At 44.5% G+C, this 19178-nt stretch overlaps 1 protein-coding gene across 3 annotated transcripts in view; it reads left to right on the top strand.

Annotated features, from left to right (window-relative positions):
• loxl2b (lysyl oxidase-like 2b) overlaps window positions 1-19178 on the top strand; it is a 47924-nt gene that overhangs the window by 4248 nt on the left and 24498 nt on the right. For all 3 annotated transcript variants that reach the window (XM_008417307.3, XM_008417306.3, XM_081611278.1), the window contains one exon: window positions 11019-11230. In XM_008417307.3, coding sequence (XP_008415529.1) covers window positions 11019-11230 — 212 coding nt within the window. The remainder of the gene's footprint in view (window positions 1-11018; window positions 11231-19178) is intronic.

Consider the following 19178-nt stretch of genomic DNA (forward strand, 5'->3'; position numbering starts at 1 on the left):
TTTTTCAGCAACAAGGCAGTTAAAACATCTAGCTTGTAGAAAGGGTTTCAAGCACAAAATAGTGTTTTTGTCCCAATGCTTTACTCAGAGTCATTAAGGATGTTTTCACACCTGGTAGTCCAGTACACTCAGTTCGATTGGGGGCCAAAGTTGCAATGTTAGCTACATTTTCAGTTGATGCGTTTTGCTTTAAAACTGCACTCTGTCAAACAATCCAAACTAAGTGAAAAACCTGTTCACCCCTTCGCCTGCACCAAGAACTACTGAAGAAAGTGACAAGAAAACTTCTGAAGAAGACACTGAGTGCAACTTCCGTCTTCACGAAATGTAAACAAAAATGGAGTAGCACCAGATTTTAGCGGTTGTAGGATTTCTCTTTTGTATTCGGGAGAAAGCCACAAGCCATTTCTCCTGCTTGCACCAGACTCTCATTTTTGTTTTGGTTCTATTTACCCAGAATGCCCTATACTATAGTTTGCTTCCTGTTCTTGGAGCCGCCTCTGATTCACTTGCATTCACATATGCATTGGAACTGTGCCAGAATTAACTTCAACTGAACAGAGGTCAAGGTTTATAGGAGGACCAGAGTTTGTTTCTTTTGTCTGCATCACAGTTCGATTGAGCATTCACTTAAGTTTTCCTTTTCTATTTCTAAAATATGTCCAGTTTCCTCCAATTTCTTGACTGCACCATCTGCGTATGATGAAGCCGTGATAATGGAAGAATTGGCACAAGAGATTAGAAAAGGAGTCTTGTGGGTTGAAATGTTTGCAGACGACACTGTGGTATTAAGTGGGAAAGAGGCTGGAGAGGTGCAGCTATGAGAGAGGAGGAATAAAGACTAAATATGAACAAGACACAGAGCAGTGAAGCTGTGATGTACCAGCCCGGGTCAATGAGTTTAAGTATCTGGGGTCAGTCTTCTAAAGCTAATGGTGAGTTCACACCAAACATGTTTTGAGCGTCAGGGGAGTCTGGTTTACATTCAAAGTCTACGTGGAGGCGCATAGTGAAGTTGCGAAGCATTTGGAACATCTAGTGTGGCGCGATTTGAACTGTTTGGAGCGTTGTGAGCGTTTAAAGTGTCGAGCACGACCAACGTGTCCCGACGCTCCACATAGATTTTGAATGTAAACCGGACGTGCCTGACGCTCAAAAGGCATTCGGAGCGAATGCACCATAGCAGGCAGCGCACAGGAGAGGTGAAGAAAAAAATGATGCAAGATTTGACATATCCAAGGGACAGCTCAGATTGAATGCTTGTCATAAAAATGTAAATGGGTAACATTCAAATTTAGAAGGGATAGACTGTATGGCCTAGCCCTACCCTCTGGAAACCTCGGTCTCTGTGTAGGAATAGTGGGGATATTGTTCCAAACAAGATGGATATAAACAGATAATGCATATATTAAGAGAACTTTACAAAGAGTGTGATGCAATTCTATCAAACTATAAGACCGTAAAAGACATTTTGTTTAAAAAAAACGAATGACGTCAAATTTTAAGGCTAAAGTTTCCTGATATGTTGGAAGTCAAAAAATCTTGATGCTTCATATTCACGATGTTACTTACAGTGGGGGATTTCTACACAATCCCTACAAGGGAAATTCTTAGAGTTAGACTTTTTGTATTCAATAAACATTTACCCAGCCCAAACCTCAGTATATTGAACCCCAGCTATTCAAAGGGATTTGGAACCACAGCTGCCTGCGCATAGTTGAAATCCGTGAATACCTCCTCTAGTTGCAATAATTCACACACCAAATATACCCTAAGCAGCATTAATACACACACCGTCTTAACTTTCCTTAACACTGCTGTAGAAGTTAACATCTTGGTCTTCTTTTGTGCACACTTGGAGTGTGGGTGGGGAAAGCTAATCAGCTTCACGGAAAATAAAATAAAATAAGTAGCACCCGGATTGTTGTGAATTTGCAAACACCAGCCAATAGTGTGTCGAGTAGCATTGTGCCCAGTCATTTCAGTTCACCACGCTGTGATCCACAAACAGGCAGATTTTCCATGAATAAACTGGAGTTACGGTCCACAGGAAAATCAGAGAATAGTGATTACTGAGGCTGTACTTGGAATGTTCCTGTCAGATGTGACCATGTAGCTCTGGATTCAGAAAACAGTACAGCTAAAAAAATCTCTTTGGGTTTTGTACTAGAAAACTCAAAATTGATAGCTAATCCCAGGGTCCTTTAAAAATAGTCTTAAACGTCTCAGTGAAAGTGAAGCTGAACAGGTAATTATGAGGTGTTTGTGCTCGTAACTGTCGAGCCAACCCTTTTAAAGCCCTTCAGACCGGACTGAGCAGCAAGCTCCAAGCTACTAACGCCAGTCCAATGTGTTCTGCACTCCTTGCAGGCCTCACACATTCCAACGTTGTGAGCTCACTGCAGATTGGACTTAATGCTGTGACTCTGTTATCCTTTCTTTTTCTTTTTCTTTTTCTTTTTTTTCTTACTTCTCCTTGGGAAGCTTAAGAACCAATAGACATTTCCTCCAGGGATTTATAGTGAATGTAAAGTAGAGTTTAACTTAAGAGGAAGTAATGGGCATTGATGAAGCAAACAATTAGTAACTATGGTACCACACTTGAATTTGTGGTGCCAAGCAAGTTTGATAAGTCACATCATTTGATCAAGTCACTATAAAAGATTTATTAAAGCGGCAGTATTATGTAAAATGTACTTTTTTGAGCTTTACATCATGTTATAATGTTATTCCAGGAGTTTTGCTTTGATTCTTTCATGCATGTTTCAGAAATACTTTAATCTCCTGTGGCAACCATTCAGCTGTGCATAACGCCTGGATGGGCCTAGCTCCTCCTCAGAGCTGTTGTTTCCAAGCTTCAGAGCTTCCGTCTCTCACGTGACTCCCCCACTCAGCCCCTTAAGACTAGCCAGCATCAATTAGCAAACACCTGGTAGAACAGAACATCAGCTGAGCTCTTTTTAGGAGCACTGGTAAAAATGTTGTTTAAGCGTTAATAGGAAAGCGATGTTGTGATGACTTCCTGAAGGCATAGTGTTGGAAAGAGCAGGACTTTTTTAAAGAGACAGAGGCCCAATTTCAAGGTATTTAATTATAAAGTCAAAATTATTTCATGTCATATTGGAAATTTGTAGCATTTTTATAACAACTGAAGGTAACATAGTTGTTACTTAATTGTGGCTGGAAAACCCATAGGACTGTCCCTTTAAGGTCCCAATCATTTCATAAAAATTTTGTTAGGATATTTTAATCTAAATTGATTGCTTTGACATCCCTGTTTGAGTTAAAAATGGTAACAACAAACTCAGATCACAGAGGGTTTTGTTTCAGACACACTGTTGTTGTATGGACTTCTGTGTGAGCTGTTCCATGGTGTTATTGCTTAGTGTGTTTTGGGGGGAAACGTCTGTGCGTCTGAACAGCTGATATTGTTTCTGAAAGGCTGATTTAGTTTATTAATATACTGCCCAACAGTAGTTGTTTTCAAACGGCCAATAGACTCAAGATGAAGAACTGTTTTATATGACACACAGCTGATATAGTGATAGTGCGAGCTGCTCACGACGGTGTTGCTCACCATGGCACGACAGGAGGGCTACTTGATTCACAGACAATTTCAAATTGATATTTATTTGGAAAAATGAACTGAAAAGGATGGAATATTTGTGTACCACTTACTACAAAATGAATATTGAAGCATTTCAAGCAATATTAAAGTGAATTGAATTGTGACGTTTTTAACAATACTTCGCCTGGAGGTACAAAGAAATATTTTTCCAATTGTGAAAATTGGAAAAATTTTCACAAATGAAAATTTTCACCTGAAGGGAAGAGGTGCACCGATAAATAGGCCAGCCAATAAATTGACCCCGATTTTCTTCATTTTGGGAGATCAGTGGTCAGTAGTGATCACAGTTAATAAAAATCACTCCGCTGTTGCCAACTCTGCAACTTTATTGCAATATTTATCAATATTTCAGATAAAAAAAAAAATCAATATTGGCCAAAATTGCTTTTTAAACATTGGTAGTTAGTGATCGGTCGGAAAACTACAATCGGTGCAGCCCTACTGAGAGCGGCAGGTCCCATCTTCCCAACGACAATTTGGTTAAAGACGTTTCTTAATGGAGGATTATTTCCCCTCACTAAATGAAAGCTTTCGATGTTTAGCTTAGTGTTTACCAGGAGTGCTAATAGATGACTTTGGCTGTGGAGAAGGAGATGTACTTGGATTTTAGAGCCAAGAAGTAGATTATAATTTTCTCCACAGAGTGCAGATGGACATGTCTAGACGTATGGAGCCAGACTGGGATCCTGGCCTAAAAAAAACCAACAAAACCAAACAAAAAAGACCTTCAGACTCAGCTTTTCCATTTACTCAAATAAGTCAGATGGGCCCCCAGCGTGTAAAACACACCCATCTGGGAGCAGCGCTCCACCACTGAGGCCTGGCCCCATCATCCAGGAGGGCGCACTGTAATGGCAGCTATGAACTGTATGTTGCTGGGGGGTTTTAGTGGTTTGGGATGATTATTAGGCTGCGTGTAGAGACTCTACCAGGTGAGCCAGAATAACCCACTCAGGAAATGGCAAGAGAGTGAGGTAAGACGGAGGTGAAACGTGAAGCCTTCCCGGCTGCCGCTGCTCACCCCGTCAGCCCCGTTCACGTTCTCCTGCATTCTCTGGCATTTTGTGACAGACACAAAGTAAACATGTCATTCCATGACTTTGCTCTGCGGTTTGAGGTCCCCTTGGTTTGCCTGGATATATTCAGCTCTGTCTCTCTCAGCGGTCCAGTAAACAACACAAAGTGACCGTCAGTTGTCCCTGTCAGCTCATCTTTCCACTTCCTGCTTATCTGTCCATTTATGGCTTTGAAGAAGTGCACTGACCTTCAGTTTATTCTGATTTGGCAGCATGATAAATGATAGACAGGCGATTAATATCAATAGAAAACACATCTGATAGAACTTTCAATAATTTCACTGAACTCTAACCCAGAACTGCACAGCATTCTGGGGGATGTAGGCAAAGGAAAGGCTTTGGCTGCTCAACCTTTCAAAATAAGGAAGGTCAGTCATTGGTAAAATAGCATATTGCACTACTTGAGTAACTTGCGCTGCAGTTTTATGTTTTCCCCCCCGGTCAGTCGAACCTGGCTCGGATTGAGCCCGGTTCTGGTTCTGCTGGAGCTTTCTTCCTGTTAAAGGGGAATTTTTCCTCTCCAATGTTGTTCCATACATGTTCTGTATGAGTGATTGAAGTAAAGTCAACGACTCAGCGCAGGCAGTCGTTGCTACATGCTGGTCCAGGATGAGTGAATGCTGCAAGTCAATGACTCAATGCAATCTGCTGAGTTTCCTTAGAAATTGTTTAAATCACTCTGCATAATTAACAGAGCTGACTGTGCAGTTTGATAGGACCCATTTGAATGTATGTGTGATTGAATTGAAATGATTTTTTATTTATTTATTTTTCTTTCTTTGCCTCTTAATCCCACTATTCCCCTCCCCTTTGGGAGTTTGTGTCAGTGAGCGTAGAGGGGCAGAGCCAACTTCCTTAAACTGAACAGAGACAGAAAGAGCCAAACAGATCATGACAGGTAAAAACCAGGAAAAGAAACAAGAATCACAAGCAGAACAAAAACAACAACAAAAAATAACAATGAGTTGATAAAAATTCAAAAGCAAGCTATAAGTGCCCGCTTACAAATGGAACAAATGCTTTTAAAATTAATCAGCATTTTATTGCAAACTAAAATGTTGTTGTGTTTGGATGAAGCAGTAAATGTTGCATATTACAGGAGAATAACTGACTTTAGTAGAGTGTGCGCATGCAGTGCTGTTTTATCTTGTTTTTGTTAAGCTGCTCAAGATACTTTTAAATAAAATGTTTTAGTAATATTATTAAAAGTCCATATTTATCATGGTGAGTAGAGCTGCGTGATATATTACAAATATATCATCATCGCACTGAGGTAATGTGACAATGCAAAGCTAATGTCACATTACATTAACACTGTAATGTTAGGTATTACATGATAAACATTTAGTAGTTATGATAAGCACTAAAATGGTTCCAAATATTCTTTGGAATGCAGAATTTTTCTCCATATCACTGGAATATGGAGCAAAATATCCCTGTAAGAGTTTACACTGCTTTTTATGCCAGTGATATATTATACCTTCTGGAGGCAGTCTCTCTGATTCAGATGGTAGCTGAACATATTAAAGCTAAATAAAGAGTAGTGGAAATATTCATTTGAAAGACAGAAGAGAGAAAAATGTTGGTTTTATTCAAACTAATATCATCTCAGTGTTGGAACTGCTTGGTCTTCTGGTATCAGGCTGCTGCGTTGGGCACATTCAGAACATTTGTCTAAGGACGGCGCTCAGCGCTGGCTCAGAGCGCAGCGCTCTCAGTAATTAGGATTAGGAGTCATTTGGTGGATGGCTGCATTTGTATCCTTTCCCTTTGAGGATTAGAGCCGTGTGTTGCTGGTTTCCTGGTGTGGATTTTATCCGGTGTGAACACAATTCACATTTGACTGCACAACCTAAAGCTAGATGGTTTGTTAACCTGCTGTCCCCGCATTGGAATACACCGGACCGGGCATGATGGGAAACGAGCCAAACACAGAGAGCGAAAGTGTTTCCAAAAATGTTTTGTGCCCTTCTGCTCTAATGAGTTTTTATTACTCAAACGCCTGATGTACTCTCAGTGGAAAGCAGCGCTGTGGGTTTTCCTTTTTTTTTCTTCTTCTTCTTTTTTAACCCGCTTAAGCTCAGTATGAGACATTCTGATCCCTGAGTACTGCAGTCATTTTCCACAAGCTTCAACTTTTATGCCATGTTGAATCACTTCATTTCCATTAAGTCATTGTCTCTGTAATTTATGCTCCAGTTTGGCTCAGAGTGTCCCAGTGCTGTGAAGCATCTGTTTCCAGTTTGTTAACAAAAGGCCCATTTTAATGGCTCTGAACAGAGGAAGTGAGAGGCAATGTTCCCTGTTTTCTGTAAATAACTGCAAAAAACACATAATCCTAGATTCCCATGCACCTGGTCAGACAGTCATTGCCAAAATCTTTGCTCACTATATATTTGCTTCACATCTGCACTGAATTCATACTGAAGATCACACCAAACACATTCAGGAGTAAATCTGCTCATTAAAGCTGCAGTATGTAACTCTTATGAAAAACTGTTTGTTTTTTCATATTTGTTGACACTGTCACTATGTTGTGACAATATGGTATGAGACATAATCTGTGAAAAGAATCAAACTAATCTGCCTTCTCCCAGTAACTAGAAACAACCACTCTTAGCGCTGTCAATCACCTTCTGTGAGGCTCTGCTCATTCTCACCTTACTGTTCAGGCTAGTTAGCATGGATACCGATGACGGATAAACGGTTTTTCTGTAACATTTAGTTGCTTAGTATGTTCAACAGCAGATTGATTGACAGCATTAAGACCCGCCTCCTCGCTCTGACTGGTTGTTTTGGTTGGGAGTGGTGCATTTCTTCAGACGGCAGCAGTAGCTCAGGCAGGAGGTGGAGGAGATCCGTCTTTTCATGGATTATCTGTCTCATGCTATCAATCAATCAATCAATCAATCAATCAATCAATCAATCAAATTTTATTTGTATAGCACACTTCAGCAGCAAGGCATTTCAAAGTGCTTTACATAATTAAAATAAGCAGTGAGAAAGAGACAAAGATTTTTAAAAAAAAGAGATTTCTCTCTAATTTCTTTTTAGAGAGAAATAAAAAGAAATTAAAAAGTAAAGATAAAACCATTAGAGAGATTTAAAAATAATAATAATAATAATAATAATAATAATGACTGTTACAGCCTGGTGACAGTTTTAATGTAAAAGGCATATTTCTTTTTATAAAAGTTACATTTTCTGTTTCTTTTTATTAAAGTTTTTTTTTTTAGAACTATGGCCCTGTTGATGCAATTAGCATAAAATTTGAAACCTGACATTTGAAATCGTTCTGCATTTTTAGTTTTCTCAACCTTCATTCCAAACATTGTTTTTGGAATACACTAATTAGCTTGTTTGTCATTTCGTTCTCCTTCCCTGTTGCGGAGAGTCCTTCAAAATGTCATTTTTGTGGTTTCCACTAGTTACATATACTTTTGCATGTGCTGTATATTTTCATTTTAAGTTTTTTTTCTGAAATAACAAGACATATCTAAACCACTGTACATTACATTTAATGCTGTGATGGACTGGGCTCTATCCCATGTCTTGGCCAAAGGCTGCTGGAAACATTCCAGCCTAACCCAGGAACCATGTTGGAGGTAATTTACCTTGGACACCGCGCTGTCTGATGATAGGTTGGTGCATCCAGGAAGAAAAATCCAGATTGTATCTATTCATTAGAAGCCTGACTCCCTCTGTCTAACTCGCTAACTAGCACTCACTGCTGTAACTGTTGTAAATTGTTGCAAACTAATTCTAATTTCTATTGATCCAAGAGAAAGAATCAGAAAGGTATTGACTGCTCATAAGATATGGAGATATGTATTGAAAAGGGATAGATAAATGTTGGAGAAGTTTGATTGTTTTGACATAAGTCTGTTGTAGCAAATTTTCCATTTCTTATAAACGTAAATAACCATGCCAGTCTGTCGTAGCTGCTTGATGCTCAGACTGAACCAGGTTCTGGTTCTGCTGGCGGTTTCTTCCTGTTAAAGGGGAGTTTTTCCTCTCCACTGTTGTTCCATGCATGTTCAGTGTGATACATTGCTGAAAAGTCAATGACTCAATGCAATCTAATGGGTTTCCTTCTGTAGAAACTTTTTAAACTACTTTGAATAATTAACTGAGCTTACTGTCCTGTTTGATAGCTGGAATCAAATGTGTGACCAATTTTTTCTTAAAGAGCCTCAAGACAATGCTTTTGTTGTGAATTACTTAAAAAAGTAAAAACAAAAAAAAAGTCAAGCATTGTCTCAGTCAAGCCTGTAAATGTTGGCTCCTTTAAATCCTCCCATCAGTTCATCTCCCTGATGCTTTTTCCATCTGCAGCCATTTTCAGGAAAAAGCTTCACTCCTGAGACTCAGTTGAAGAAAAAACACATGTGAGGAAGTCTTTGGTTTTCCAAGTCAGATTAACTAGAGTCCCCCCTTCCCCCCCGGAAACATGCTCCTAATCTAAATAGGAAGTTCATCAAGATAAATCCCTGGGAACAAAATGTAAAGAGGTGGAGCTGGAACCAGGAAACGGACCGAACACGATCCGTTTCTCTAAGCTCAGTGAGACAATCCAACTCTGCCAAAGAAAAGGTTTTTTTTTAAATCATTTACTTTATATTCAGTACATATATATTTATATCCAGTAGTTATTGTGTACCAAAATGTTAGTTTTTATAAAGCTTCATATTCCCCCAGACTAAAATGATTAATGTGCAGCGGATAGAAAAACTGATGATGTTTTCTCTCTCGTGCCATCTGCCCTTCCCTGGAGGAAGATGCCAATTGTGGAAACCTTCCTCTCTCATTATTCCATGTCAGGGTTTTATGTTTTTGGCTCAGCATGAGAAAAGTCTGTGAGGAACCTGACAGATTTCCCCACTAATTAGATGTTCTCAGTCCATACTGTCACTTTAAAAATCCCCTAAAAAAAAAAAAAGTCTGAAAAATAGCATTTTGTCACCTGACATTATGTCCAAGTTAAGTGCCTAAACATATAGAAGAGTCTGTTGTGTTTTTGTCCGGCCAAAACGTTGTTACCTTGGAAACAAGGAGGCCAAAATGCAATGAGTTGTTTGTGTTTTACAAAAATTCTGTCAGACACATTGCTGCTGTTGTAGATTTAGACCTCTATCACATGCATATAAATAAATGGGTTATACAGTATATGTCATAGATTTTAATTAATTTAATATGAATTAAACCTTGAAATTTCTTACTTCCATCTTTAAAAAGAACATAACAGCAATTAACCAGCCTAGGTGGTGAATGTATACAACAAATGTCGATTGACACATACTGTATGTCTTTCATATCAAGGATTCTAAAAAAAAAGATAATTTTCAAGTATTAATGTGAGCATGGTGGGTTGTTGAGAACGTGCTACGCTAGCAAAACTGTTCTGATCTGTGAGGCCACTTCGAAAGCAGATTGGGTGAAAAACAACAGTTCCACTGCTATATTGTTTCATTAACGTCAGCCTGTTCTGTGGATTCCCAAGACCGCAGAGACTGAATTCTGATTGGATGAAACACGGGTAATCCACACGGACATGTACAGGAAGCAGAGCAGCTAAGAGAAAAGCTACAAACAAAAAGAAAATAAGTATTGGAGGTAAATTAGATTGTATATGTATGTTAGGGATACTGAAATGCTGAGGCCTGCAGGAGCGCCCACTACTGGGAACATTCAAAATGGAAGCCAACACAAAGCTAAATTCAATGTTATGTCTAAGTTGTACAATCACTGCTCAGGCCATGTACTTCATCTCTGCAGTCATTGACCAAGTAGATAGAAATGGTTCAGAGGGGCTGGAAATCATAAAAAAGTGTGTGTAGAAGCATTATTCCAGTTGCAGATTTACTGGTGGGACATTGAAGCACATTTATACCTCTTTGAAGCTCGTCACGGTGTTTAATGTTAACAAACCAATTCATTGTGAAAATGTTTTTTGCCATCTGGAAAAGATTTACTGACAGCACACAGACGTCAGGGGTCGCAGACATGGGGGTGAAGGGTCAAGGGATCGCTGGTTCCTTCTTATGTAACACAGGAAGTGCTGTCTCTAGACAAATGCAATAAACAGTCTACTTAAAAAAATCTTTGCCTTTGAAAACCGCAATGATTCAAAGTTTGGTTTCACCTAATCTAAAGTCCAGAAAAGTCTTTTAGACCAATCTGACAAAAGAGAGCTCCATTAGGTAAAAACCAGAGGTGTCTGTGCGCTGCAGTCTGTTCTTCACCTGTTCTCATTATTTGAAGGGCCGTGTTAAAAGCGCTCTGCCTGACATATTTCTCTCAATGTTCTTCCACAGAACCTTGACATTCATGTGGAGGATGTGCGCATTCGAGCCATCCTGTCCTCCTACCGTAAGCGGATCCCTATGACCGAGGGCTACGTAGAGGTGAAAGATGGCGGCAAATGGAAGCAGATCTGTAACGCAGAGTGGAACGAGTTTAACAGCAGAGTCATCTGTGGGATGTTTGGCTTCCCAGGGGAGAGGAAGTTTAATGCCAGAGTCTACAAGTAAGCATGAGTGTGTTGTTTTGGTGGGGCTATGAAACGCTTGCAGAGAAATTCAACGTGTTAATCGGTGCAGTGTGTTTGAGACCATAATGTTCAACTTTTGGTGTAACTCAGTGAGAGTCGTCTTCATGGAAGGGAGAGGTTTACTGAAGGAATGTCTTCAACAATGTGAAGACATTCTTCAACAAGAATCAAAAATCATGTCTTCAACAATGATTCTTGATGTTCTTCAGAATCGCCTTAAAGAGTTGCAAAAACAACAAATTACTGATGGGTTTTCTATGTGAATCAGGTTAGATGTAATAACAGACAGAGCGTTCTTGAGGAAAGAAGAGTGTGTGATATAAGTGCCGCAGGAGGAGGAGCTTAATTGATTTATAATTTCTTCTAAAACTTCATGGGTGAGTTGGTGAAATCTAGCCATTTTCTGCAGGGCATATCATTTGTACTGGACTTGATGATGAAGCGCTCTGTATGCGGATGGTTGAGATTTCAGAGTCCAGGGTACTGACTGCTGAAATGTCTCGTGAGAAATTTCTTCATTTCCCACAATCTAAATGGATATTAGTGAGTTTGATGAACTGGTTGGCCGTACAGCCAGACCAGACATCGCTCAACTGTCAGCGTGTTTGGAGCAACATCAAGCTGCTGCTGTGCATGTTACACAACAAGTTGTTGCTAGGTAACCAAAAAGTGAGTTTCTTGCTATCTAATCCTTTATTAGCTGGGCTAAGAGTGTCATGATGGGAGGTAAGTTACGAACCCACATGCGAGAACACAACCAGACAGGCAGTAAAGTTTACAATGATTTTATTGAAAGGGAAGGAGGTGAGTTCTGGAACTGCGGACCGGGTCGTCTGACTGTCAACAGGGGAGCACAGGGTTAGACAGAGAACGGTGATGAGTAGAATGATAACGACTGAGGAGGGCTTACTTGGAAGGAGGATGAAGTAGATGTAGTGGAGTGAGAACGGTAAGTAATCCTGGAACGGTCAGGTGACTTCACCTGAGGCGACAGCCTGGAGCTAGGTCTGTCGGAGGTTGTTCTCCGGGAACGGCGAGTAATCCTGGAACGGTCAGGTGACTTCACCTGAGGTGACAGCCTGGAGCTAGGTCTGTCGGAGGTTGTTCTCCGGGAGGGTTCGGGCGCGGGTCTCCTGACCCGTGGCGTCCCGAAGGGGAATCCACCGGAGACGGATCGACAACAGGGAGTAGTACGCACACACACTCGGGGTTGGCGACAGCCGGTAACACCGGCTTCGTCGAGGGAGGACACAGACGGGAGGATCTCACGAGGGGTGGCGTCTAGGCCGGTAATACCGGTAGCGTCGAGGGAGGACACAGAGGGGGATGATCCACGGAGGGAAAGGCACACTCACTCAGAAGCCAGCAGTGATGGAACGAACCAGAGCAACGAGGAGGCGGCGGGAGAATCTGACGAGGAAACAACAGAGGTTAGATTCAGACAATACTCAGAGGGCCTAGTTCTGGAACGTAGTGTTACCAATGCGAGCAAACACTCAGGCGGTGAGATGAAGTGGAGCCGCTGCTTATATCCACCGTCACACGCCTCCTCAACAAGCTGCAGGTGTGTGTACGGGTTGACCCAGGCGGCTTCTCAGGGGTGGAGAGGTGGTGCCCTCTGGTGGACACCAGGCGTAGTGCCGGTTCCAACCAGGATGGAAGACAAACAAGACTGACAAACAAAAAACATAACTGGGGAAACACGGATCCTGACAGTACCCCCCCCTCAACGGACGCCACCTGGCGGCCGATCAGAGGACGAGGGCTGAGAGTCCCAAAAATCTCTTATGAGGGTGCGGTCGACAATGAAGGAACCGGGAACCCAGGACCGTTCCTCAGGACCGTAACCCTCCCAGTCCACCAGATATTGGTAGCCGCGCCCACGTCGCCGTGAGGCGAGGAGCCGGCGGACAGTGAAGATCGGTTGACCATCTCCGTCAAGGGTGGGTGGAGGGGGCTCGGCCGGAGGGCAGAGCTCACTGGAGACGGAAGGTTTGATTTGGGACACGTGGAAGGTAGGGTGGACACGAAGGGAAGGAGGAAGGCGGAGCCGCACCGCCGAGGGTCCCACCAGCGCCAGGATCTCGAACGGGCCAATGAACCTGGGGGACAGTTTTCTGGACATGGACTTGAGAGGTATGTCATGGGTGGACAACCATACCTTTTGTCCCACGGAGTATGTCGGGGCAGGAGTGCGTCGTCGGTCAGCTCGTTTCTTGTTAATGGCAGATGTATTATTGAGGGCAGTGATGGTGTCTTTCCAGATCTTGTGGGTTTTGCGGATGTGGTGTTGGACGGAGGTGACCGAGGTGTTGTCTTCGTCGGAGGGGAGGAGTGGTGGTTGGTAACCTAGAACTATCTCGAAAGGCGAGAGACCTGTGGCGGAGGAAATGTGGCTGTTGTGTGCGTACTCTACCCAGTGAAGGTGTTGGGCCCAGTCGTCGGGGTTGGAGGAGGTGAGGCATCGCAGGGTGGTCTCGAGTTCCTGGTTCATGCGCTCAGTTTGTCCATTAGTCTGGGGATGGTAACCGGAACTGAGGGCCGCTTTAGCCCCCAACGCGGAGCAGAACTGGCGCCAGACCTGAGAGACAAACTGGGGTCCACGATCGGACAGGATCTCCTGTGGGATCCCATGGAGCTTGAAAACATGTTTGAAAAGCAGTATAGCGGTCTGGGCTGCAGTGGGTAGCTTTTTGAGGGGGATTAAATGGCAGGCTTTGGAGAATCGGTCAATTATGGTGAATATGGTGGTCATACCTTTAGAACTTGGAAGTCCAGTGACGAAATCCACGGCGATGTGGGACCAGGGGCGTTTGGGTATGGGTAGAGGCTGTAGCAACCCCGCGGGAGGTTGGTTGGAAGATTTGTTTCTTGCGCAGATGGCGCAGGCAGACACATATTCTTTGACGTCCTTGTGAATGGACTCCCACCAGAACCTGCGGTTTATCAGCCCAATGGTGCGGCTGATGCCGGGATGGGCCGAAAACTTAGAGGCATGGATCCAGTGAAGGAAGCGGGAACGGACTGCAGGGGGAACATACAATTTGCCTGGCGGGCAGGCTCCAGGAGGAGGTTCTGTACCTTGTGCCTGACGGATAATGTCCTCTATCTCCCAAGTTACCACGCCTATGGTGCAGTCGGGAGGAAGGATCGAGGCAGGAACCTCCTCCGAGTCGTCAGGGGAGTAGACTCGGGACAGCGCGTCAGGCTTTACATTCTTGGACCCTGGGCGATAGGAAATAGAAAGATTAAAACGTGAGAAAAACAGGGACCAGCGCGACTGGCGCGGGTTGGACCTCTTGGCCGTCTGGAGGTAGGAAAGGTTCTTGTGGTCAGTCCAAATAATTACGGGGTGTTCCGCTCCCTCAAGCCAGTGTCGCCACTCCTCTAACGCCAGCTTGATGGCGAGCAGTTCCCGATCCCCCACATTATAGTTCCTCTCAGCGGGGGAAAGCCTACGTGAGAAGAAGGCACAAGGGTGCAGTTTATGGTCCTGACTGGTGGTCTGAGAGAGGACTGCCCCAACCCCAGTATCAGATGCGTCTACCTCGACCACAAACTGCTTACTGGGGTCAGGCTGGATGAGAACAGGGGCTCTGGCGAATCGAGACTTTAGCTCCACGAAGGCCGCCTCGGCCTGTGGGGTCCAGGAGAAAACCCTTTTGGTGGAGGTGAGAGCTGTCAGAGGGGAAGCGGTCTGGCTGTAGTTGCGGATGAATCGTCTATAGAAGTTAGCGAACCCAAGGAAGCGTTGGAGCTGTTTACGAGTCTCCGGCTGAGGCCAGTCCAGAACTGCTTTTACTTTGTCCTCTGCTGCCCTCACCTGACCGCTCTCGAGGACATAACCCAGGAAGGTGACTGATGGAAGATGGAACTCACATTTCTCTGCTTTGACATAAAGTTTATTCTCGAGTAGTCTTTGTAGTACTAGGCGGACGTGCTTCTGGTGCTCCACGAGGGACTTAGAATAGATCAAAATATCGTCTAGGTAGACGAACACGAATACGTTAATGAAGTCCCTGAGAACATCATTAACAAGGGCTTGGAAGAAAGATGGCGCGTTGGATAACCCAAAGGGCATAACGAGGTACTCGTAGTGGCCCATAGGTGTCTTAAATGCGGTCTTCCACTCGTCCCCTTCTCTAATCCTGAGCAGATGATAAGCGTTCCTGAGGTCAAGCTTAGAGAAGATGGTAGCTCCCTGAACTGGCTCGAAGGCTGAGGAGAGAAGCGGTAGCGGATACTTATTTTAATGGTGATCTGGTTTAGCCCTCTGTAATCAATACATGGTCTTAGGGATCCGTCCTTTTTCCCCACAAAGAAGAAGCCCGCTCCCAGCGGGGAGGACGAGGCGCGTATGATGCCTGCGGCCAGGGACTGGTTGATGTAGTCCTCCATGGTCTGTCGCTCTGCTCTGGAGATGTTATAGAGCCTACTGTTCGGTAGAGGGGCCCCGGGCAGGAGGTCGATGGCGCAGTCGTAGGGCCTGTGGGGTGGCAAGGAAAGAGCCTTGTCCTTACTGAAAACCATTTTCAAATCTTGGTACTCACTGGGAACCCCGGAAACATCTGGGGAATCCCCCTCCGCCGGGGTAGGGCTCGGGCCCTTAACTGGAACGGCGGAACGGAGGCACGTGGAGTGGCACTTGGTGGACCAGGAGACAATTCTTCCCTCCACCCAGTCGATGTGGGGGTTGTGAGTATATAGCCAGTTGAAACCCAAGACAATGGGTGAGCTGGATGTGGGGAAAACAAAGAACATTATTTCTTCGGTGTGGTTACCGGATATGAGAAGACGGAGAGGTTTGGTTCTGTGGGTGACTTGGGGTAAGTTCTTTCCGTCCAAAGATGAGACTCGTAGAGGGGCTGGTAATTGTTCCATCTCGATGGAGAACTGACGCACTAAATCAGAACTGATCAAGTTCTGTTCGCACCCAGAGTCGATGAGGGCCGATGCGGGCAGCGAGTCCTGGTGAGAGAAGAGAGTGACTGGTATGATTAGGCGGGGTCTGGTCAGGGTTGGTTCCGGCAGCTTCCCCGCACTTACTGCCGGACCTGTGAGTTTAAACGGAGAGGACAGTTAGCTATCATGTGATTTGGTTCCCCGCAGTAAATGCATAGCTTAGAGCGTATCCTTCTCTGGCGCTCCTCGGGTGTAAGTCGGGTGTTTCCCAGTTGCATGGATTCTGGCTCATGAGCGGAAGGAGAAGGAGGTAGCAACTGCTGGGGGTTTGAGCGGCTTCCGGCTCTGGAGACTCGGGGGGTGAAACCTGTCGGCCTCGTTCCCGTACCCTGGCACGGATACGATTATCTAACCTTATGGCTAGGTTAATGAAATCGGTCAATGACTGAGGTTCATCTAGCGTGGCTAGCTCGTCCTTTATGTGCTCATTTAAACCGTGGAAGAAGGCACTTTTGAGTGCGGTGGCATTCCAGCCTGAAGCGGCCGCTCTAATTCGAAAATCTATGGCGAAGTCTGAGACGCTTCTCCTACCTTGTTTGAAGCCATGTAGTTCTCTAGAGGCGGCCGTTCGTTCGGTTTCCTGGCAGAAAACCTGCTTAAATTCTGCCAGAAACTCAGGGTAGGTACATCCATAGTTAGCTGCCTCGGAAAATCGGGCTTCAGCCCACTCTAAGGCTCGGCCAGAAAACAGGGACAAAAGAAATGAAATCTTGGAGCTGTCGTGAGGAAAACTTTGTGGCGAATGGTTAAACACAATTGTACATTGTAGAATGAATCCCCGAACCTTGTTTACATCACCAGAAAATCTTTCGGGAGTAGCTGGGCGGATATCTGAAAACCTGGAGTGGGGAGGTGGATCCGGAGTTGCTGGAGGGACCGACGAGGACGTGGAGTGGTGATCTGAAACCTGTTGAGTTGAATTCTGTAGGAAGGTAGAAAGTTCAGTTAATCGTCGGTTAGTTTCGGCTTGGTGGTTTCCCAGCTCTCTCAGAGCTGCGTCGTGGGACTGAATTAGTGCTTGTTGATCAGATAAAGCCCGTCTGATAGCGTCCGCGGAGGTCGTGATTTGGCCTGAGTGTTCTGTCATGATGGGAGGTAAGTTACGAACCCACATGCGAGAACACAACCAGACAGGCAGTAAAGATTACAATGCATTTATTGAAAGGGAAGGAGGTGAGTTCTGGAACTGCGGACCGGGTCGTCTGACTGTCAACAGGGGAGCACAGGGTTAGACAGAGAACGGTGATGAGTTGAATGATAACGACTGAGGAGGGCTTACTTGGAAGGAGGATGAAGTAGATGTAGTGGAGTGAGAACGGTAAGTAATCCTGGAACGGTCAGGTGACTTCACCTGAGGCGACAGCCTGGAGCTAGGTCTGTCGGAGGTTGTTCTCCGGGAACGGCGAGTAATCCTGGAACGGTCAGGTGACTTCACCTGAGGTGACAGCCTGGAGCTAGGTCTGTCGGAGGTTGTTCTCCGGGAGGGTTCGGGCGCGGGTCTCCTGACCCGTGGCGTCCCGAAGGGAATCCACCGGAGACGGATCGACAACAGGGAGTAGTACGCACACACACTCGGGGTTGGCGACAGCCGGTAACACCGGCTTCGTCGAGGGAGGACACAGACGGGAGGATCTCACGAGGGTGGCGTCTAGGCCGGTAATACCGGTAGCGTCGAGGGAGGACACAGAGGGGGATGATCCACGGAGGGAAAGGCACACTCACTCAGAAGCCAGCAGTGATGGAACGAACCAGAGCAACGAGGAGGCGGCGGGAGAATCTGACGAGGAAACAACAGAGGTTAGATTCAGACAATACTCAGGGGGCCTAGTTCTGGAACGTAGTGTTACCAATGCGAGCAAACACTCAGGCGGTGAGATGAAGTGGAGCCGCTGCTTATATCCACCGTCACACGCCTCCTCAACAAGCTGCAGGTGTGTGTACGGGTTGACCCAGGCGGCTTCTCAGGGGTGGAGAGGTGGTGCCCTCTGGTGGACACCAGGCGTAGTGCCGGTTCCAACCAGGATGGAAGACAAACAAGACTGACAAACAAAAAACATAACTGGGGAAACACGGATCCTGACAAAGAGAGGTTGAGTGGAATTTTAGATTGAAAACAATCTATTAACTCATCAGGATAGAGGCAAGAGTGGATTAGACTGAAAGTTTCTACAGTGCTGTTCTTAAGAAAACGTTTTAGTCAACAGAAGTTGTACTTTCAAAGATAACAGAAAAATGATTTACACCCTTATTGGTAATCAAGCTCAGAGTGTGTCCCTGACTGCATGTTGCCTGTTTCACATGTTGAGTCAAACTAAAGTTCTGAAGTATATCACAGCTTCTTTGCCTCTCTGTCTGATTTTGAAATCTCACACAATTATGAAACAGTCATCAATACGTAAAACACACAAGATCTCATTAAAATCATTGAAAAAAATTACTTAGATTGATTAGGTTCTCAAACGTTGGGTGATTATTAACATCAGACACGGGGGAAGCAGTTCGTCTTCGTCCTCTGTGTGTTGTATTCCACTGATCACCGGCAATAAGAACTTTTGGTATATTTTCTATTTTCTGGGCCAATTTAGGAGGAGCCTGGTGCTAGTGCTAGAGCAGAGACCACCAGAGGTTCAAACACTACTTTTTGTTTTTTGCCAATGTGTAAGCCATGCTGGTGTGATTTTTAAATATGTATCCAGAGTAGCACAGGTGTGTGTGACATCAGACACTGTAACCCGTACCTGACTCCTGGCTGTCTGGCATCAGTGCATCGCACTCAGCTCATGTAATGCCTGAGAAACCACTGATGGATCATAAATCCTGCTAACGTAAGGAAGCTCTCTGTCCTACTAGCCACAAATTAAACACGGCCCTCCATTAAAACCTCCAGGATTCTAGATAACCGTACATTTTCTGTCTGCTCACGCTGGAAGTCTCCTGCTTTAGGTAACCGCAGCGGAGAACA

This window comes from Poecilia reticulata, chromosome 9 (genome assembly GCF_904066995.2).
Source record: "Poecilia reticulata chromosome 9, P_reticulata-male-v2, whole genome shotgun sequence".
NCBI lineage: Eukaryota > Metazoa > Chordata > Actinopteri > Cyprinodontiformes > Poeciliidae > Poecilia > Poecilia reticulata.